The 22,731-nt window shown below is 42.5% G+C and overlaps 1 protein-coding gene and 1 pseudogene across 1 annotated transcript in view; one reads left to right on the forward strand and one right to left on the reverse strand.

Annotated features, from left to right (window-relative positions):
• Window positions 1-12,934: 12,934 nt before the first annotated feature.
• LOC140722968 (ubiquitin-ribosomal protein eS31 fusion protein-like) lies at window positions 12,935-13,404 on the forward strand (annotated as a pseudogene).
• The window catches only part of LOC140724772 (centrosomal protein of 128 kDa), a 612,511-nt gene continuing 602,935 nt past the window's right edge, over window positions 13,156-22,731 (reverse strand). The window contains exon 23 of the mRNA XM_073039351.1: window positions 13,156-16,407. Coding sequence (XP_072895452.1) covers window positions 16,283-16,407 — 125 coding nt within the window. The 3' untranslated portion in view covers window positions 13,156-16,282. The remainder of the gene's footprint in view (window positions 16,408-22,731) is intronic.

Raw genomic sequence — 22,731 nt, forward strand, 5'->3', positions numbered from 1 at the left:
TCGGTCCATAAAATGGTGCAATAGTCTCTGCACTCTACTCATTACCGTCCTACCTGGAGAATGGTGTCTCCTATGTCAGGATGCTGTTCGTTGACTTCAGATCAGTGTTCAATATGATCATTCCTCAGAAGCTGATGGGTAAACTTTCTTTGTTGGATCTCAACACCTCCCTCTGAAACTGTATCTTCAGCTTCTTGATGTAGAAACCTCAGACAGTCTGTGTTGGCAACAATATCTTTAGTGCATCATACTGAGCACCAGAGCCCCCATGGCTGATGCTCAGCCAACTACTGTTCACACTACTGACACACAATCGTACTGTTAGATCCAACTCTAACCACATCATTAAGTACACTTATGAAACAACAGTGGTTGGCCTCATTAGCAACAATAAAGGGCTGGCTTACAGAGCGGAGGTAGAGCAGTTTATGGACTGGTGTGAACACAACAACTTGAGTCTCAATATGGACAAGACTAAAGAGATGATTGTGTAATTCAGGAAGGTGCCAGCTGACCACTCCCTACTGCACATCATTGGTTCCTCTCTGGAGGCAGCAGCACCAAGTTTCTCAGAGTACACATTATGGATGATCTTACATGGACACTCATGCATGTCTTTAGTCAAGAAAACACAGCAGTGCCTCCACCTCCTGAGGAAACTAAGGCAAGTGGTGCTTCTCAAACCGTTTCTAACATTATAGAAGAGCACCATCGATAGTATCCTGACTAGCTGTATCACAGTCTGGTATGGGAAATGCAAGGCATCTAACCACAAGTCTCTGTAAAGGATTGTGAGGACTGCTGAGAGAATCATCAAGGTCTCTCTCCTCCACTATCCAGGACACATACCAGAAGCACTGTGTTTGCAGAGCCCTCAGAATTACTGAGGACCCCTCCATCCATCCCACAATCTTTTTTTATCTGCTAGCATCAGGCAGGAGGTTCTGCACTGTAATACTGTAACAAGGACTGGGTCCTTGTCATTATACTGCAGTACCTCCCCCAGACTGTGAGACTTCTGAACATCCTGCTACCACCCAGTACACACTATTTATGACAGTGTCCGTAGCATTATACTGTTGAATACTTAATGTTGTATATGCACTTTATGTCAACTTGTACATATACAGAATATTTTTATTATCTGTAATATCATTATGTTAATATTATTTTATATGCTGTATGTGATATATGTACTGTGTTTTGCACCTTGGTCCCAGAGTAATGTTGGTTTGTTTAACTGTATACATGTGTAACAATAAACTTGAATGTTTCTACCTTTTTGTCCTCTTCAATAATTACTTTGCTGACTATTTTTGTTCCATCAGCAAATTCGGTAACCTTATCTTTGGCATTTTTAATAGATTGTGAACACGAGGTTGGGGTCCGGAAATACAGAGACTAGGAAAAGTGGTGTAAAGGATCACCCACAATCAGAATCAGGTTTCTTGTCACTGTCATCAGTCATGAAATTTGCTCTTTTTTTGTCAGCAGTACAGTGCAAGCATAACAAATTACTATTAATGTTCAATAAATAATTGTGTAAAAAAATGAACAGCAAGGTGGTGTTTATGAGTTGATGAACCGTTCAGAAACATGATGGCAGAGGGGACAAAACTGTTCCTAACATGTTGAGTGTGTGGCTTCAGGCTTCTGTAGCTCGGCCATGGGAAGAAGACACATTTCAGATGGTGATGGTCTTTCATAATGGGTGCTGCCTTCTAGAGACATCACTTTTTGAAGATATTCTCAATGGTGTGAAAGCCAGCGCCCATGGTGGAGCTAGCGAGAAATCTTCTTGAATGGTGTAACAGGCTCAAGGGATGTAAAAGGCCAATCTTGTGTTGTGTTCTGATATTCCCTGTGGGTTGGAATGGAATCCCTGTGAATTCTGTAAATTGGCAGAACAGAAGCCAACTATCTACCAAAGATCTAGATTTCCTAGATTACACTTGATTATGAATATACCTCGCAGAACCCTCAAGTGGAGTTTATTGTCATGTGCACCAGTGCGGTGAGGTAGAGGTGCAGTGAAAAACTTGCTTGCAGCAGCATCACAGGTACAATGCACAAAGTATAAATTACAAAACATTATTATCGTCAGCGAGAAAAAAAAAGGCTGTTCAAAACAAGATATTAGTGCATAAAATCCACAATCGGAGACAAGTCCACAGTGGTCTGCATTGTTCCATTGCTGAGGTAGGGTTGGGGCTGTGCAGGTCAATTCAGGAACCTGATGGTTGAAGGGAAGTAGCTGTTCTTGAATCTGGATGTGTGGGACTTTAGCCTGTGACCACAAGAAACCATAGAGAGCTGTGGACACAGTTCAGCACATTATGGAAACCAAAGACTCAGTCTATACTTCTCACTTAACATATTAAAGCAGCCAGCTTAATCAAATACTCTGCTCACCCTGAACATTCTCTCTTCTCCCCTCTCCTGTTGAACAGAAGATACAAAAGCTTGAAAGCCAGGCTTAAGGACTGCTGTTGTAAGACTATTGAACAGTCCCCAGTATGATAATATGGACTATTGACCTCATAATCTATCTCATTTTGGCCTTGCTCCTTATTCCACTGTATTTTCCCATTTTGTATTCTGTCATTGTTTTACCTTGTACTACCTCAAAGCACTGTGTAATGATTTGACCTGTATGAACCATATCTCAATAAATCAGTTTTGAAATTTTTTTCCCAGTTTTCCTTTCCCTTGTACTTATGTTTTGAAATGATCAGTATGGATGGCATTCAAAATGAAGTTCTTCACTGCATCTCTGTACATGTGTCAATAATAAACCAAAGGGCAGAGACCCTTTTGAGATATCTCAGCCCTTGCCATAATGCTGAGTGATGTGACACAAAGAATAGTTGACCCCTCGGCTCCGATCAATGAAGATAAAAAGCAGGAGGAGAGTGGTGGCAGTTTCTCACCTCCACTACAATGAGCTAGAGCAGTCACTTAGAAGTTGAACACAGAACGTAAACCATCGCAGCACAGGAACAGAACATGCAGCCTACAACATCTATGCTGACCATAATGCCAAGTTAAACTAAGCCCATCTGCCTTTATGTGATCCATATTTCTCTAATCGCTGCATGTTCACATTGCCCGTCTAAATGCTTGTTAAACATCTGCTTCTAGATCACCTCCGGTAGTCCATTCTAGGTATCTATCACTCTGTGTCAAAAAGATGATGCACTCAGTGTATGGTGGTGGCTCTGTGTGAAGGGCAGTCTCAGGTAGCTAGCCAATGCCTAATCTGTTAAATTGATAGCCTTGGTCACAGTAAAAGGAGATTAAAGGCCCAGTGGCCCAGAAGCAGCCTGTCCAGGGATTGGAAGGCTGTCAAATGTGTGTGAGGAGGATGGGAAAGGGGCTTGTCTTGTTGTTGTTTTGTTTTGTTGTTGCTATTATTCTTTTTTATTTATTTTGTATTTAGCAACACTGCATGGAGTAGGCCCTTCCAGCCTCTTAAGCCACTCTGCCCCAATTAAACATAACCTAATCATGGGACAATTCACAATGACCAATTAACCTACCCAGTATGTCTTTGGATTGTGGGAGAAAACCGGAGCACCAATTTCCTCAGGGAAGAGACTCCTTACAGAACAGTGCTGGGTTTGAACTCTGAATTCTGGAACGCCCCTAGCTGTAACAGTGTCATATTATCCGCTATGCTACCATGACACTTGTGTAGTTCTGCTGAACATTGTGGGAATGCTATCTTGGTGCCGTAATGTGTGTGGCGACATTTGCAGGCTGCCTCCAATACATCATTAGATTGTGGTTATTGTTAACGCCAACGATGCATTTCTGTTTCTGGTCCTCCTCTATGATCACGATGAGATCACTCTCAGGTTGGAGGAACAACACCTCTTATTCTGTTTGGTAGTCTCCAACCTCTTGACATTTGAACTCAATGTCTCAACTAATAAAAACAAACATTCCATAAGCCTTCTTAACCACCTTATCAACCTGTGCAGCCACTTTCAAGGAGCCATGAACTTGGATTCCAAGATCTCTCTGCTCAGCAGCACTGTTACGGATCTTGTCCTTAGCAGCGTACTGGCTCCTTGCATTTGCCCTACCAAGGTGCAACACCTCACATTTATCTTGGATAAACTCCAGCTGCCATTTCTCTGCCCATATCTGCAGCAGATCCATATCATGCTGTATTCATTGCCAGTCGCCTACAAAATTCACAACTCCACCAATCTTAGTATCATCCAGAAATTTACTAACTCACCTACCTACATTTTCATCCAGGTCATTTATATACGTCACAAACAGTAGAGGTCCCAGCACAGATCCCCATGAAACTCTACTAATTACAGACCTCCAGCTCGAATAAGTCTCTTCAACCACTACCTTCTGTCTTCTATGCATAAATCAGTTCTGAATCCAAATATTCGATTCACCACAGACCCTATGCATCTTAATCTTATGGATTAGCTTCCCATGAGGGACTTTGTCAAATACCTTACTAAAATCCATAGACAACATCCATTCCCCTACCCTCAACAATGTCTCTCATCACCTTATCAAAAATGTCAATCAAGCTGCTAAGACACAACCTGCCCCACACAAAGCCATGCTGGCTCTCCCTAATAGGCCAAGGGTTTCCAAATGCTCATATATCCTCTCCCTAAGAATTTTCTTGAGTAATTACCCTACAACTGATGTGAGACTCATCGGTCCATAGTTCCCAGGACTTACTGTTATTCTCTTCTTAAATAGAGGTACAGCATTAGTTACACATCAGTCCTCTGGGACCTTGCCTGTGGCTGGAGAGGACACGAAGATACTGGTCAAGGCCCCTTCCCTTGCCTCCTTCAATAAACTGGGGTAAATCCCATCAGGCCCTAGGGGCTTACCCACCTTAATACTCTTTAGGAGTCCCAACACTTTCTCCTCCTTGACTTCTAAACACCCTAATGTATTTATACACTCAGTACTGATCGCCTGGTATCCTTTTCTTCATGAAGTACTTCACTCAAATTCTCTGCATCCAAGCAAATATTCCCCCCTTTATCCTTCAGTGGTCCCACTCTCTTCCTAGTTATTCTCTTGCTCTTGATGTATGTATAGAATGCCTTGGGATTCACCTTAATCCTACTTGCCAATAACTTTTCATGCCCTCTTAGCTTTCCTAATTCCCTCCTTTAGTTCTTATGAACATATCTCACTCTTTTTGCACTACTTATTTAATTTTAAAGTTAAAAGCGTATACAAACACAAACTACCATTTAACTGGGTAACAAATTATAATACTCCAAATAAACTCTTCTCGGGCTTCCAGCTTGGTACAGGTATCGATTTTAACCGACATTTTAACCACTCTGCCATGTTCATCGGGGATAAAGCCTGGGCACGTCTAGGCTGGTGGTATTTATACCCCTGTTGTCCGTCCCTCCTGATTGGTTAGTCCTCATCCAATTAGGTTTCTGCTGTCCCACCTTGTTTACAATTGAATTCCAGGTTTTACTTAGAGCAAGACCTTAGTTTTTGTTAAAAAAAAATTCCTCTCGTTTAATTTCAATGGCTTCCTTCACCAGGCAGTCTCAAAAGCCACTGGCCGGCACAGTAGTTTTGTGCCATCAAAGTCAATCCTATGGCCATTGTGAATGCAATGTTCTGCTGCTGCCAATTACTCCAGGTAACCCAAATGGATACACCTCCTGTGCACCTTGTTGCAGGTTTTCACCACATGTCCTGTCTGGCCGATATACATTCGGTTAAAAGAATACAGAGAAAACTTACAAGAATGTTGCTCCTGAACTCAAGGGGGAGCAATATCCTTGCTGGTAGGTTTGCTAGCACGGTTCGGGAGGGTTTAAACTAATTTGCAAGGGGGATGGGAGCCGGAGAGATAGAGCAGTGAAAGAAGTGCATGGAATAAAGCCAGATCTAACATATAGAGAGGCTTTGAGGAAAGAGCAGCAGAATAAAGGGTATAAAGGTAGTAAGGTAGAAGGGCTAAAGCGTGTGTACTTCAATGCAAGAAGCATCAGGAACAAAGGTGATGAACTGAGAGCTTGGATACATACATGGAATTATGATGTAGTAGCCATTACGGAGACTTGGCTGGCACCAGGGCAGGAATGGATTCTCAATATTCCTGGATTTCAGTGCTTTAAAAGGGATGGGGGGGGGGAAGGGGAGGAGGGATGGCATTACTGGTCAGGGATAATATTACAGCTGCAGAAAGGGTGGGTAATGTAGCAGGATCCTCTTTTGAGTCAGTATGGGTGGAAGTCAGGAACAGGAAGGGAGCAGTTACTCTACTGGGGGTATTCTATAGGCCCCCTGGTAGCAGCAGAGATACCGAGGAGCAGATTGGGAGGCAGATTTTGGAAAGGTGCAAAAATAACAGGGTTGTTATCATGGGTGACTTTAACTTCCCTAATATTAATTGGCACTTGATTAGTTCCAAGGGGTTAGATGGGGCAGAGTTTGTTAAGTGTGTCCAGGATGGATTCCTGTCACAGTATGTTGACAGGCCGACTAGGGGGAATGCCATACTAGATCTAGTATTAGGTAACAAACCAGGTCAGGTCACAGATCTGTCAGTGGGTGAGCATCTGGGGGACAGTGATCACCGCTCCCTGACCTTTAGCATTATCATGGAAAAGGATAGAATCAGAGAGGATAGGAAAATTTTTAATTGGGGAAGGGCAAATTATGAGGCTATAAGGCTAGAACTTGCGGGTGTGAATTGGGATGATGTTTTTGCAGGGAAATGTACTATGGACATGTGGTCGATGTTTAAGGATCTCTTGCAGGATGTTAGGGATAAATTTGTCCCAGTGAGGAAGATAAAGAATGGTAGGGTGAAGGAACCATGGGTGACAAGTGAAGTGGAAAATCTAGTCAGGTGGAAGAAGACAGCATACATGAGGTTTAGGAAGCAAGGATCAGATGGGTCTATTGAGGAATGTAGGGTAGCAAGAAAGGAGCTTAAGAAGGCGGTATGAGAAGGCCTTGGCGAGTAGGGTAAAGGAAAACCCCAAAGCATTCTTCAATTATGTGAAGAACAAAAGGATGACAGGAGTGAAGGTAGGACCAATTAGAGATAAAAGTGGGAAGATGTGCCTGGAGGCTAAGTGAGCGAGGTCCTCAATGAATACTTCTCTTCGGTATTCACCACTGAGAGGGAACTTGATGACGGTGAGGACAATATGAGTGAGGTTGATGTTCTGGAGCATGTTGATATTAAGGGAGAGGAGGTGTTGGAGTTGTTAAAATACATTAGGACGGTTAAGTCCCTGGGGCCTGATGGAATATTCCCCAAGCTGCTCCACGAGGCAAGGGAAGAGATTGCTGAACCTCTGGCTAGGATCTTTATGTCCTCGTTGTCCACGGGAATAGTACCGGAGGATTGGAGGGAGGTGAATGTTGTCCCCTTGTTCAAAAAAGGTAGTAGGGATAGTCCAGGTAATTATAGACCAGTGAGCCTTACATCTGTGGTGGGAAAGCTGTTGGAAAAGATTCTTAGAGATAGGACCTATGGGCATTTAGAGAATCATGGTCTGATCAGGAACAGTCAGCATGGTTTTGTGAAGGGCAGATCGTGCCTAACAAACCTGATAGAGTTCTTTGAGGAGGTGACCAGGCATACAGATGAGGGTAGTGCAGTGGATGTGATCTACATGGATTTTAGTAAGGCATTTGATAATGTTCCACATGGTAGGCTTATTCATAAAGTCAGAAGGCATGGGATCCAGGGAAGTTTGGCCAGGTGGATTCAGAATTGGCTTGCCTGCAGAAGGCAGAGGGTCATGGTGGAGGGAGTACATTCAGATTGGAGGGTTGTGACTAGTGGTGTCCCACAAGGATCTGTTCTGGGACCTCTACTTATTGTGATTTTTATTAATGACCTGGATGTGGCGGTAGAAGGGTGGGTTGGCAAGTTTGCAGACGACACAAAGGTTGGTGGTGTTGTAGATAGTGTAGAGGATTGTCAAAGATTGCAGAGAGACATTGATAGGATGCAGAAGTGGGCTGAGAAGTGGCAGATGGAGTTCGACCCGGAGAAGTGTGAGGTGGTACACTTTGGAAGGACAAACTCCAAGGCAGAGTATAAAGTAAATGGCAGGATACTTGGTAGTGTGGAGGAGCAGAGGGATCTGGGGATACATGTCCACAGATCCCTGAAAGTTGCCTCACAGGTAGATAGGGTAGTTAAGAAAGCTTATGGGGTGTTAGCTTTCATAAGTCGAGGGATAGAGTTTAAGAGACGCGATGTAATGATGCAGCTCTATAAAACTCTAGTTAGGCCACACTTGGAGTACTGTGTCCAGTTCTGGTCGCCCCAGTATAGGAAGGATGTGGAAGCATTGGAAAGGGTACAGAGGAGATTTACCAGGATGCTGCCTGGTTTAGAGAGTATGCATTATGATCAGAGATTAAAGGAGCTAGGGCTTTACTCTCTGGAGAGAAGGAGGATGAGAGGAGACATGATAGAGGTGTACAAGATATTAAGAGGAACAGACAGAGTGGACAGCCAGCGCCTCTTCCCCAGGGCACCACTGCTCAGTACAAGAGGACATGGCTTTAAGGTAAGGGGAGGGAAATTCAAGGGGGATATTAGAGGAAGGTTTTTCACTCAGAGAGTGGTTGGTGCGTGGAATGCACTGCCTGAGTCAGTGGTGGAGGCAGATACACTAGTGAAGTTTAAGAGACTACTAGACAGGTATATGGAGGAGTTTAAGGTAGGGGGTTATATGGGAGGCAGGGTTTGAGGGTCGGCACAACATTGTGGGCCGAAGGGCTTGTACTGTGCTGTACTGTTCTATGTTCTATGTTGCTCAGTCTGGAAAATCTGCCTTGTAAGGAGAGATTGAATAGGTATTCCTTGGAATGTAGAAAATTGAGGGAAAATTTGATAAAGGAATACAAAATTATGAGGGGTGCAGACGGAACAAATGCAAACAGGCTTTTCCACTGTGGTTGGGTGGGCCTACAACCAGAGGTCACAGGTTAAGGGTGAAAGGTGAAACATTTAAGGGGAACATGAGGGGAAATTTCTTCACTTAGAGGGTCAAGAGAGCGTGGAATGAGCTGCCAGCATAAGTTGTGCACATGAGCTCTCTTTCAAAGCTTAAGAGAAATTTGGATAGATATATAGATGGTAGGGGTATGGAGAGCTATGAGACTCAGCAGTGTAACTGGTTCGGAGTGGACTAGATGGGTCAAATGGACTGTTTCTGTGCTATATTTTTCTATGACTCTAACATCTCTATGATCTAATCTGGACCCAACAAAGAGGGCATGCCAGCAGCTATATATCATTAGGAGTTTAAGGAGACTTGGTATGTCACTAAAGACTTCAGTAAATTTCTACACTGTACCATAGAGAGCATTCTAACTGGTTGCATCACCATCTGGTACAGAGGGGCCAGAAAAAGCTGCAGTGTTATAAACTCGCTCATCCCCAACATAGGCACTAGCCTCCCTACCATCGCAGATATCTTCAAAAGACAATGCCTCAAGAAGCAGGCATTCATCATTAAGCACCCCTGTCAGCCAGGGAATGCCCCCCTTCTCATTGCTACCATCATGGAGAATGTTCCAGAGCCTGAAACACTACTCAACTGTTTCAGAAATACCGGAATACCTTCTTCCCCGCCGTCATCAGATTTCTGAATGCATAATTAACCCATGAACACTACCTCACAATCTCCTTTCTCATTTTGCACTATTTACGTAATTTTTAAAAATATATTTTTCTTATTGTAATTTAGTATATTTTATGTATTGCTGCCATGAAACAACAAATTTCACGACACATCTCAGTGACAATAAATCTGATTCTGAGAAAGCTTTCAAGGCTTGTATTTTACTAACCTGACAATGCTGGCACCAGGCAACAGAATTATCCTAGAAGGCACCCAAAGAAGCCCATTGCTCCCCTTCCAAAATAACGCAAGATAAATATTCTTTAGGAATTAACACTTTTAGCACCTTCGGTAAAAGCCATAAATAGAGCATTTATTTAAATTGTAAAGTCTTTTCATCGTATTGTTTTTAAACAGTTTTACAACAATTACTAAATCAGTCTGTGCAATGATCTTATTCAAATAGTAAGCCTATGTATTGTAAGAAACACGAGTGCAATATTACAGCTCAATTCAAATTAATTCGTGAAGATTTACACACGACGATCAGGGTATCCAGTCACTACCAATGAAAGATAAAACACATTTATATTGCTGTGCACCTGGAGTCTTTAAACGCTGAGCGAGGTTTAGCTCATTTACGCAGCTATGCAAGATGCAAATTATGTGGCAATTAAATACATTTGCATTTATATAGTGCCTAATCAAGCTGAAATGTTTCAAAGCATTTGGCATAAGTTACGTTAAGTGCTGAGGCTATAGCAGCACGTACACAACACGTCTGCACCAGGCACACACACAACTCGTTAACCTGTTTTCAGGAAGCACAAAGAATGAATGCTGATCAGGAGACAATTCCTAGCACTTCTCCAGAGAGTGTTGTAAGGGTCTTTAACAGCTGCCTAAAGAACCAGGACCTTGATTTAACATCTCTGGAAGTTGGGGATGGGAAAGCTATGTAATATAGCACCAAAGAGAATGGACAAAGGTGCCTCTTCAGATTTTGCTGGTGGACAGAGCTCATAATTTGGAGAAATATGTTTGCACAAAGAATTCAATAACTCGGAAAGGAAGAATGGAAAGACAACAAAGTTTACAGTGCATGAGGAACCAGGAGTTTGCAACTGTAAGTTATCTGCACTACTACAAAACCCTTGACAATGTACATGACCAGTAACATGGAGTAAACATTTCATTCCTGATTGGTCAGAGGTTACTCACTGAGGCCAAGTGTTGCTGGTGAAATAAAGGCAAGGAAAGGAACAACTTCCTATGTCTAACAGTCTGGCGTACACTCAGCGAGAGTGTTGATGGTTTCATAATGGACAGATACCTATTTCTGCTCTTACATCTGATGGTCTATGACATCTCTTCATGGGGAATCTGCTATCCTCCTGCAGAGTTTGGATCTATCTGTGTCACCAGCCCTGTAATGATTTCCACAGGGCTGGTCTGAGCCACAGCAAAAGATGTACAGGAGAGTTTGGGAAGGAAAAGATGCCCAGGTTTAGAATTTCCAGTTTGCTTCCAAATATATTATGGAGTGATCCACACATACAAAATGTTGGAGGAACACACCAGGCTATGCAGCAGATATGGAGAGGAGTAAACAGTGATGTTTCAGGCCAAGATCCTTCATCGGAATTGGAAAGGAAGGGCATAGAAGCCAGAAATAAGAAGGCGGTGAGAGGGATAGGAGTACAAGCTGGAAGGTGATAGGTGAGGGGCAATGAAGTAAGAATCTGGGAGGGGACCTGTGTCCCGGTTAAGGGTCTCAGGCTGAAATGTCGACCATAGATGCTGTCTGACTGTTGAGAGCCTCCAGCATTTTGTGTGCATTGATCCAAATTTCCAGCATTTACAAAATATCCAAGGAGAGATACCTGCTTAAAGAGATTCAATCACTGTCTTGGAAATAACAAAAGTTAACAACAATTTCAATTACATGGAAAGCACTCGAGCACTGCCAGTGCAGGAAATTGTGTAAGGAAGACACTGACGATATGCAAGAAGAGGCCTCCTCAATCCACTGTCTCTAGATTCAGAGTTATTATTCAAGGCACTTCACCAATCACCAATAGAAAGTCAATTTATGGCTTTAGTCTCTGTAGGCCAGCTTCAGAGATCCCACTATTTAACCTATGGATGCCAACAACTACATTATTCAGTTATAATCTGCTCTTTCAAGTTTGTTTGAACATTTGGTGTCCAGCAGCAGAACTGTTCTGCCGTCTGTGTCCTTCAGTAGAATTACACGTTGACAGTCTTGTGCCAGGCTTTTTGGTGGGCTGCATAACATCTGGGATACTCTCCTTGATCAGCACAGGGTGTCAGCTGCAGGTTCCTTCTCAGAAGTGTAACCAACAAATAGATTCAGGAATTCTGACCATCGAGATAGGTGCAAACAGATTCTAATTGTCATCTTCTGAAAATGGCCAAAGCTTCTGTGAATTTCACCCCTCGAACCAAAGCAGTTGTACCTCATTTGTTGATCCAACTTTAAGATTAGAATAATCTTGACCTTACTTTAAGATTAAAGAATTTAGGCCCATTTGTGAGAGCAGTGTTCATTAAGCATGGTTGCCAAGACAAATTCTAGTGCCTAAAGCTTATCTTCAGAGTTGGCTGGAAAAAAAACATTATTAGTTCTTGCATGTAACACATATTACATATGGAATGATTTGTCTGGATGGCATGCAAACAAAATCTCTTCTCTGTATCTCATCACATTTTACAATACCAAATCAAAGCAAACTTCTGGACTGATCTTCTTTCAACACACACAAAGTGCTGGAGAAACTTAGCAGGCCAGGCAGCAGTTACGGAAAAATGTACAGTTGATGTTTCAGGCCGAGACCTTTTGGCAGGACTGTGAGTGAGATTCTGACAACCTCCAGATTAAATTAATGACATAGTACAAATTAGCAGGCAGAGCTAGTTTTTGCCTCATTCTTTGTTTCAATAATTGCAACTATTCTTTCCTTCTCTAGCTGTTTGCTTGCTATCGTTTCAAGAACAGATGAAGATAACATGGCTGTTATGTCACTACACTGAAAAAGCTAATAAGAGGACTGGCAATAAATAGTATTATTGGCATATCAACAAGTTTCAGCCTGAAACATCAAATGTACTTTTTTCCATAGATGCTGCCTGGCCTGCTAAGTTCCTCCAGCATTTTGTGTGTGTGCTGTATCAACAAGTTATAACCATTTGCAAATCTGTGCTTCAAGTATCCCCACAGACATTGATAGGAATGTCATTGCATTTATTTCGATTCTGTGCTGGAATCCACTGAGGGTGGTGAATTGACTTTCAAAATGCACACTTTTGTAAAAACTATCACGGGGAAAATGATAACCCTTTAAGCTGATATAATTGAAAATAATAAGGGTGAGATTCAGGAAAAAAGGTATCCTTCCGATCAACAGCGATTGATGTTTGCAGAAAAACAATTGGAGGATGGCTGTACTCTCTTCGATTACAATATGCGGAAGAAATCAACACTGCACATTGTTTTGAGACTGCATGGTGGAGCTAAGACGAGGATGAAGAAGTCATACACCACTCCAAGGAAGAACCAGCAAAAGGGGAAGTAGGTCAAACTTGCTCTCCTTAAATATTATAAGGTTGATGAGTATGGGAAAATTTATTGCCTACACCGTGAATGTCCTGAGGAATGTGGTCCTAGTGTATTCACAGCCAGTCACTTCAACAAGCAATATTGTGGAAAGTGCTGTTTATATACTTAACGTGCTTTAACAAGGCTGAAGATGCAAAATTGTGTTAATTTTAATAAACACTGATGAAAAATAAAAATAAAATTAGAATCAGTAAGGCCTTAAGATTTCTAGAGATTCTGTCACCTTTGCAAGTCTGGATGTCAGACAGAGGTTGAGAAGCCAACAAGCCAGTACACAATGCCATGGAGGATGTGTGTCTGGGCAGAGCATGCTCCTCCTGTACACATGCAAACCTTAAATAAAAGCTGAAAATGCTGGGAACATTCCACACTTCTTTTTTCAGGCCGTTAGAGGAGGTTCACGAGAACGTATGAGGAGCATTTGATGGCTCTGGGCCTGTACTCACTGGAGTTTTGAAGAATGAGTTGGGGAATGTGGGGTTTTGAACTCATTGAAACCTATTGAATATTTCAGCATTACACACAAAATGCTGGAGGAACTTCGGCAGGCCAGGCAGCATCTATGGAAAACGTACAGTAGACGTTTCGGACCGAGACCATTCAGCAGACGCTGCTTGACCTGCTGAGTTCTTCCAGCATTTTGTGTGTGCTGCTTGGATTTCCAGCATCTACAGATTTTCTCTTATTTGTGAATAGTCCCTCATGAATGTGTATCAGCTACAGAGGGAATGGTAGATGGTGATTGAGAGTAGGTTTCCTTATCCACGTTTGACTTGATACCACAAAAAATGTATGAGGATTTCACAGTCATTCCGGTCGGTAATGGACTTTAGTGAAGATAATCAGCTTGTTTTCGGTAATGTGTTCACACAATGTTAAACAGCTTGAGTGGCTTGTTCTGCTGACACACGAAACTATGCAAATCCTAAAGCAACAGAAATGTAAATCCTTAATCAGACTAACAAAGGTAATAGTTTGTAGAATTAACTATCAACATGCAAAATGCTCCTAGAAACAAATTTCTCTACTTTGAGAGTTACCCAGCACTTGGCTGAGACTTGCATTGATCGAATGGCGGAGAGACTTGATGGCCCAAATGGCCTAATTCTGCTCCTATGTCATATAGTCTCTGACCTGAAACATTGGCTCTGTTTCACTTCCCACAGATGCTGGCTGACCTGCTGAGTATTTCCAGCATTTTCTGTTTTTGTGTTGGAGTTCCGGCATTTGCAATTTTTTTTCTGATTTTCACACAGACAACGCCAGTGAGTGAAGGGGATCAGTGCCCTAACCTGCACAAATGAAGAATGATGCACAGATTCTTTTTCAAAAGGGCTCTGATGATGGAAGATGATGTGATTGCTCCACCTTGCATTGTGAGGTGGGTTCACTCCTGGAGCCCAGCACACTTGTCTCACAGGACGTTTCAAGCATGAGTATCATTCAAGCCAGTATAATTTGGGATCTACTTACAGGAAAGATAACACCAAGATTTAAAGAGTGCAGAGAAAATCTACAAGGATGCTATCAGGACTTGAGGACCTGAGCTATAGGGAAATGTTATTCTCTGGAGTGTAGGAGAATGGGAGGAGATTTGATATGCAAGTTTCGAGAGGTATAGAAAGTAAATGCAAGCAGGATTTTTCACTGAGGTTAGGTAAGATTAGAATCAGTAAGGCCTTAAGATTTCTAGAGATTCTGTCACCTTTGCAAGTCTGGATGTCAGACAGAGGTTGAGAAGCCAACAAGCCATGGAGGATGTGTGTCTGGGCAGAGCATGCTCCTGTACACATGAATGTCCAGAGGAATGTGGTCCTAGTGTATTCACAGCCAGTCACTTCAACAAGCAATATTGTGGAAAGTGCTGTATAGTTTGGCTTAAACTATAGAGGCTATAGTTTAAGGGTGAAAGGTGAAATATTTAAGGGGACCATAAGGGGTAATTTCTTTACTCAGAGGAGAGGGGAGATTTGACACAGATATATAAGATTATAACAGGTATAGACTGGGTAAATACAACCAGGCTTTCTCCACTGAAGTTGGGTGAAACTAGAACTAGTGGTCATGGGTTAAAGGTGAAAGGTGAAATATTTAAGGGGTACATGAGGGGGAAACTTCTTCACTCTGTGAGTGGTGAGAGTGTGGAATGAGCTGTCAGTGGAAGATGTGAATGTGGGATTGCTTACAAAATTTAAGATAAGTTTGTATAAGTACATAGATAGGAAGAGAATGGAGGGCTATGGGTCCAGGTGAAAGTCATGGGGACTAGGTAGAGTAACAAATTGACACAGACTAAACGGGCCGATGGGCCTGTTTCCATGCTGTAGTGTTCTATGACACTAATCTTACAGGACATTTGTAGCTGTTATAGTTCAGGTATCATCCACTCTCCAGCCCCACACACCAGATACCAAATCTTAAACTGTAACAAGAGCCAAAAACTTATGATTTAGCCTCTTCTTGCTGAACTCATCACAGGAGTCTGCCTTGTCTTCATGCACTAAAACCAAGAAATTGTCCTCTGACATCAACAGGAATCTCTTCATCCAGAGCAGAACCTCCCTTGGGCATTTACATTATCTTCAATGGAAGAGGTAGATCAGAAGTTGGCGTGGAGTGCTTATCACACATTACCCGCTGTTAAATTGTGCTGAAGAATCGTTTTTTAAAGGTGTGAAGACTAAAGCCTCTGGCTATTATTTAGTAAACACATTCTCCATTTAGGCTGAAGCATGCTGAGATGAACAATTGTGCGAATTGAGAATTTTACAGCTTCCAGTCACTGGCACTGAGAAATATTTTTTCCTGTAGTAACTGGCACACATTTCTCATGTTGGTAAATACAAAAGAAAATAAATCGAGAAGATTGTGCTTTTGGAGAGGCCTTTAGTGCCTGCCGTTGTCTTGCATGAAATGGATGGGAGCACATTCGATTAATGCTCCCAGACACCCTGCTTGGTGTGAGCTAAGTCACCATTCATTAGAGCTGCTGGGAAAACTTGCAGTTGTCACTTGGTTTTATGGCCTAATACTTGTCTTTTTCTGCAGGAGACTTTCTTCCACTCGTGGGCCTGCCGAATTCTCGTATTCCGTTTGCTTCTGTGATTCCAGGAGGCTGGTTTCTTCGCCTGTTGCTGCTGCCACTTGATGCTGCAACAAAAAATGCAACATTGCTCAGTGATCCACCTGCAGATGAGAATTAAAGACACCGTATCTATAAACCCACCCACCAGCCCACCCGACTCATACACTATCAGCTTGAAGATCTTACTCTTATGAACTTAGAAGAAAACAGCATAGGAACAGACCCAATGTCTGTGCTGAACACAATGTTGAATTAAACTATGAACACAAGTGATTCTGTAGATATTGGATATCTGGTGCAACACATATAACATGTGCAAGTCAGGCAGCATCTATGGAGGGAATAAAGAGTCACCCATGACCACATAGAAACACAGAAACATAGAAAATCTACAACACATTACAGGCTCTTCAGCCCACAATGTTGTGCCGACCATGTAACCTACTCTAGAAGCTGTCTAGAATTTCCCTACCACATAGCCCTCCATTTTTCTAAGTTCCGTGTACCTTTCTAAGAGTCTCTTAAAAGACCCTTTTGTATCTGCCTCTACCACCTTCGCTGGCAGTACATTCCACACACCCATCACTCTCTGTGTGAAAAACTTACCTCTGATATCCCCCTTGTACCTACTTCCAAGCACCTTAAAACTATGTGTCCCTCATGTTAGCCATTTCAGCCCTGGGAAAAAAATCTCTGGCTATCCCCACAACCAATGGTTCTCATTATATGATACACCCCTGTCAGGTCACCTCTTACCCTCAGTTGTTCCAAGGAGAAAAGGCCAAGTTCACTCAACCTATTCTCCAATCCAGACAACATCCTTGTAAATCTCCTCTGCACTCTCTCTTTAGCATCCACATTCTTCCTATAATGAGGTGACCAGAACTGAACTAACAAACTGGGGTCTAACTAAGGTCTTATAAACCTATAACTTTACCTCACGGCTCTTGAACTCAAACCCACAGTTGATGAAGGCCAACACACCATACACCTTCTTAACAACACTTTCAACCTGCGCAGCAGCTTTGAGTGTCGTATGGACATGGACCACAACATCTTGCTGATCCTCCACACTGCCAAGAGAATTACCATCAATATTATATAAGATATAGCAGCAGAAGTAGGCCATTCGGCTCATTGAGTCCGCTCCGCCTTTCAATCATGGGCTGATCCAATTCTTCCAGTTATCCCCACTCCCCTGCCTTCTCCCCATATCATTTGATGCCCTGGCTAACCAAGAACCTAACTATCTCTGCCTTAAATACACCCAATGACTTGGCATCCACAACCGCTCGTGATAACAAATTCCACAGATTTACCACTCTCTGACTGAAGTAATTTATCCGCATCTCTCTTCTAAATGGACATTCTTCAATCCTGAAGTCATGCCCTCTTCTCCTAGGCTCCCCTACCATGGGAAACAACTTTGCCATATCTAATCTGTTCAGACTTTTTAACGTTTGGAATGCTTATATGAGATCCCCCCTCATTCTCCTGAACTCCAGGGAATACAGCCCAAGAGCTGCCAGACGTTCCTCATATGGTAACCCTTTCATTCCTGGAATCATTTTTGTGAATCTTCTCTGAACCCTCTCCAATGTTAATATATTCTTTCTAAAATAAAGAGCCCAAAACTGCACACAATACTCCAAGTGTGGTCTCATGAGTGCCTTACAGAGCCTCAACATCACATCCCTACTCATATTCTATACCTCTAAAATGAATGCCAACATTGCATTTGCCTTCTTCACAACTGACTCAATCTGGAGGTTAACCTTTAGGGTATCCTGAACAAGGACTCCCAAGTATTTTGAATTCTGCATTTTGAATTATTTCCCCATCTAAATAATAGTCTGCCCATTTATTTCGTCCACCAAAGTGCATGACCATACACTTTCCAACATTGTATTTCATTTGCTGCTTCTTTGCCTATTCCCCTGAACTACCTAAGTCTCTTTGCAGGCTCTCTGTTTCTGCAACACTACCTGCTTCTCCACCTATCTTTGTATCATCGGCAAATTTAGCCACAAATCCATTAATCCCATAGTCCAGATCATTGACATACATCCTAAAAACCAGCAGTCCCAACACGAACGCCTGTGGAACTCCACTGGTAACCAGCAGCCAGCCAGAATAGGATCCCTTTATTCCCAGTCTCTGTTTTCTGCGGATCAGCCAATGCTCCCCCTATGCTAGTAATTTCCCTGTAATTCTATGGGCTCCTATCTTGCTAAGTAGCCTCATGTATGGCACCTTGTCAAAAGCCTTCTGATAATCCAAGTACAGGTGTCCCCTGTTTTTCAAACATTCGCTTTACGACACCTCGCTGTTACAAAAGACCTACATTAGTTACATGCTTTCGCTAACAGAATGTGTTTTCACTGTTACAAAAAAAGGCAGCGCGCGAGAAAAGCCAGAGCCTCCCCTGGAACTGCATTCTAGCTGCCATTGCTTAAACAGGTGCCTGTGAGCATCTGTGCTTTATGTCAATTTATTTTGTGCATCCATTAACAAAATGAGTTCTAAGGTATCGGAAATGCCTAAAAGAGCTCGTAAGGGTGTTACACTTAAAACTAGACATAATTAAGCGTTTCAATCGTGGTGAACGAAGTAAGGACATAGTGAGTTTGGCTAAGGAGGCTGAGTTTGTGGAAGTTGACGAAGATGATGTTGAAGAGGTTTTGGCATCCCATGACCAAGAACTGATAGATAAAGAGTTGATACAATTGCAAGAGGAAAGGATAACAATCAAAACTGAACGCAGTAGCAACAGCCCGAAAGTGAATTTGTCCAGGAACTGAACGTGAAGCAATTGCATCAGATTTTCGCTGCAATTGACAACGCTGCAATGATTGCAGAAAAGTATAACTTTAATTTTGAAAGGGTACATAGGTTTAGGGCATATTTGTAGGATGGTTTGAGTGCTTACAAGGAACTATGATAGAAGAATGCGTGAGGCTAAGCAGTCAAGCGTACTGTCGTTTTTCAAGCCTTCCACATCAGCCACGACAATGAACCTCGACCTTTGACATTAAGGCAGGCGGACATAGAAGAAGGTGACCTGCCCGCCCTGATGGAAACAGACAACGATGAGATGACACTCCAGTCTCCTCTACTTCCCACCACCCCAACCTCTGATGACTCAGCCTAACACACCATCATCAGTGTGCTTGCTGTCTTCCCGATTCTGGTAAGTTAAAATACACTGTACATACATTATTTCTACTTTATATAGGCTGTTTATTTTTATGACCTATTTGGTATGATTTGGCAGCTTCATAGCTTAAAGGTTACTGGAGAGATTGCTTCTACCGAGAGTGCTTGCGTGAGATTTTCGCTATGGTGGACAGTGCTGAAATGATTACAGATAAGTATTTCTACTTTATATAGGCTGTGTATTTATCATATCATTCCTGCTTTTACTATATGTTAGTGTCATTTTAGGTTTTATGTGTTATTTGGCATGATTTTGCAGGTTATTTTTTGGGTCTGGGAACGCTCACAAATTTTTCCCATATAAATAAATGGTAGTTGCTTATTCACTTTACTACATTCCGGCTTATGAACCGTTTCATAGGAACACTCCACCTTCAGATAGTGGGGGAAACCTGTACACCACATCAATTGCATCTCCTTTGTCTACTCTGCTTGTAATTTCCTTATCTGGGTTGAACTCCATCTGCCACTTCTCAGCCTAGTTCTGCATCTTATTGATGTCCCACTGTAACCTTGGACAACCCTCCAGACTATCCACAACACCCCCACTTTTGTATCATCAGCAAACTTACTAGTCCACCCTTCTTCTTCATCCAGGTCATTTATAAAAATCACAAAGTGAGGGGTCCCAGAACTGATCCCTGTGGAACACCACTGGTCACCATCCTCCATGCAGAATATGACCCATCCACAACCATCCTTTGCCTTCTGTGGGTAAGCCAATTCTGGTTCCACAAAGCAAGGTACCCTTAGATCCCATGCCTCATTACTTTCTGAATGAACCTCACATGGGGATCCTTATCAAATGGCTTACTGATATAAATGGGAGGAAGAGATAGGTTTTCTCTGGGTACACCATACAAACAGCAGTGGGAATGGAAACCCGATCTCACAGCCAGTCCTGTAAAGCATTGTGCTAACCGCTTTGCTACCGTGCTACCCAGTAATTAAACCTGGAGCTAGCGCATTCTTGTTGAAGTCAAATGTATTCCTCCCGCTGCAGCATGAGCAGCAGATCCGTCAACCCTGAGACTTAATGGGCATTGGCTAAAGTTCAAAGCTCAAAGTAAATTTCTATCAAAGTACGTATATGTCACCATATACTACCCTGAGATTTTCTTTGCAAACATTCATAGTAGAACAAAGAAATACAATAGAATCAATTAAAAACTACACACAAACAAACATGAGAAAATCTGTAGATGCTGACCCTGACCTCATACAACATAAAGACCCTAGAGAGGCTGGTCCTACTCACCTCTGACCCCTCATCAGATCAGCCCTCGATCCCCTTGCCTACCGGGAGCACATTGGAGTGGATGATGCTGTCATCTACCTGCTGAACAGAGCCTACTCCCATTTGAATAAGAAGGGTAGCACTGTGAGGATCATGTTTCTTGATTTCTCAAGAGCCTTCAATACCATACAGCATTCACTATTGGGGGAAAAGCTCCATTCAATGCAGGTTCGCATTTCCATTGTAACCAGGATAGTGGACTACCTGACTGGCAGACCACAGTTTGTGGAGCTTCAGAGCAGTGTGTCAGACATGGCTATAGGCAGTACTGGGGCCCCACAGGGGACCGTATTGGCTCCCTTTCTGTTTACCCTGTATACCTCGGACTTTAGATACAACATTGAGTCATGTCATCTGCAAAAATCCTCTGATGACTCAGTAATAGTTGAGTGTATAAAGGGAGGACAGGAGGATGGGTCCTGATGGAGGACTTTATCAAATGGTCCAAGCCGAATCATCCGCAGCTCAACATCAGTAAGACAAACAAGATGGTGACGGACTTTAGGAAGACTAAGCCTGCACTGCTCCCAATTACTGTTGATGGTGAGAACGTGGATGTGGTGAACACTTACAAGTATCTGAGGGTGCACCTGGATGACAGACTAGAGTGGAGCACCAATGCGGAGGCTGTGCACAAGAAGGGCCGGAGTCGCCTCTACTTCCTGAGTAGACTGAGGTCCTTTGAAGTATGCCTTTCCTTCACATGTTCTTCTAGTCTGTTGTCCCCAGATTAATCTTCTATGATGTGGTGTGTTGGGGCAATGGGTGATGCCAACAGGCTCAATAAACTGATTAGAAAGGCTGGCTCTGTTATAGGAGTCAAACTGGACACACTGGAGACTGTGATAGAGCAAAGGAGCCTATGGAAAATCCTGGCAATTCTGGACAATGTCTCTCATCCTCTCCATGCCATCTTGGCCAAACAGAGGAGCATTTCTAGTAATAAATTAAGGCAACTGCGTTGCTCCAAAGAGTGCTATATGAAGTCGTTCTTACCCTCGGCTATTAGGCTCTATAATGAGTCAACCTGTAGTCGGGAAAGTGATGACTCCCTCCTGTTAGACTGTTTGAGGTAATGTTTTTTCTATTATTTCTCACTTTTCTTCTAATATTTGTGTATTTGTAGACACTCTAATTTCCTTTGGGATCAATGAAGTATATATCTATCTGATTCCAAAGCAACACACCAAAGATGCTGGAAGAACTCTGCAGGCCAGGCAGCATCTACGGAAAAGATTAAACAGTCAATGCTTCGGGCTGAGACCCTTCATTGAGTTCTGGCCCGAAATGTCAACTGTTTACTCTTTTCCATAAACACTGCCTGGCCTGCTGAGTTTCTCCAACATTTTGTGTACACAAAAACAAAGACTGAAACCAATCAAGAAAAAGAAGACAAAATAAAAAAAATAAAAAGTAATAATAGTAATAATGTAAATAAATAATACCGAGAACATGAGTTGTAGAGTTCTTGAAAGTGAGTCCATAGGTTGTGTTCAGTAATCAGTTCAGTGTTGTGGTGAATGAAGTTATTCAGGAGTCTGATGGTTGCAGAGTAGTAACTGTTCCTGAACTCGGTGGTGTAGGACCCAAGGCTCTTGTACTTCCTTCCCAATGGCAGCAGTGAGAAGACAGCAACCCTACCACACCTGCACTTTACAAAGGCAAAGTACTGGGTACCAGCTATGGTAAAAAGGAGCAACTCCATGGCAGTTCACTTCAAACAAAGCATAATCTGCAAATAACTGGTGTGACACAAAGAAGAGTTAAACTATTTCTTCATAAGACTTTGGCTCCCATATGTTATACAGTATATTGTGCAATACTTCACAGTCTCACCGGGAGTTCTCAGTTATCCTCCTACCACGCTCTGCCATGT

The sequence above is a fragment of the Hemitrygon akajei genome, chromosome 3 (assembly GCF_048418815.1).
Source record: "Hemitrygon akajei chromosome 3, sHemAka1.3, whole genome shotgun sequence".
Taxonomy (NCBI): Eukaryota; Metazoa; Chordata; class Chondrichthyes; order Myliobatiformes; family Dasyatidae; genus Hemitrygon; species Hemitrygon akajei.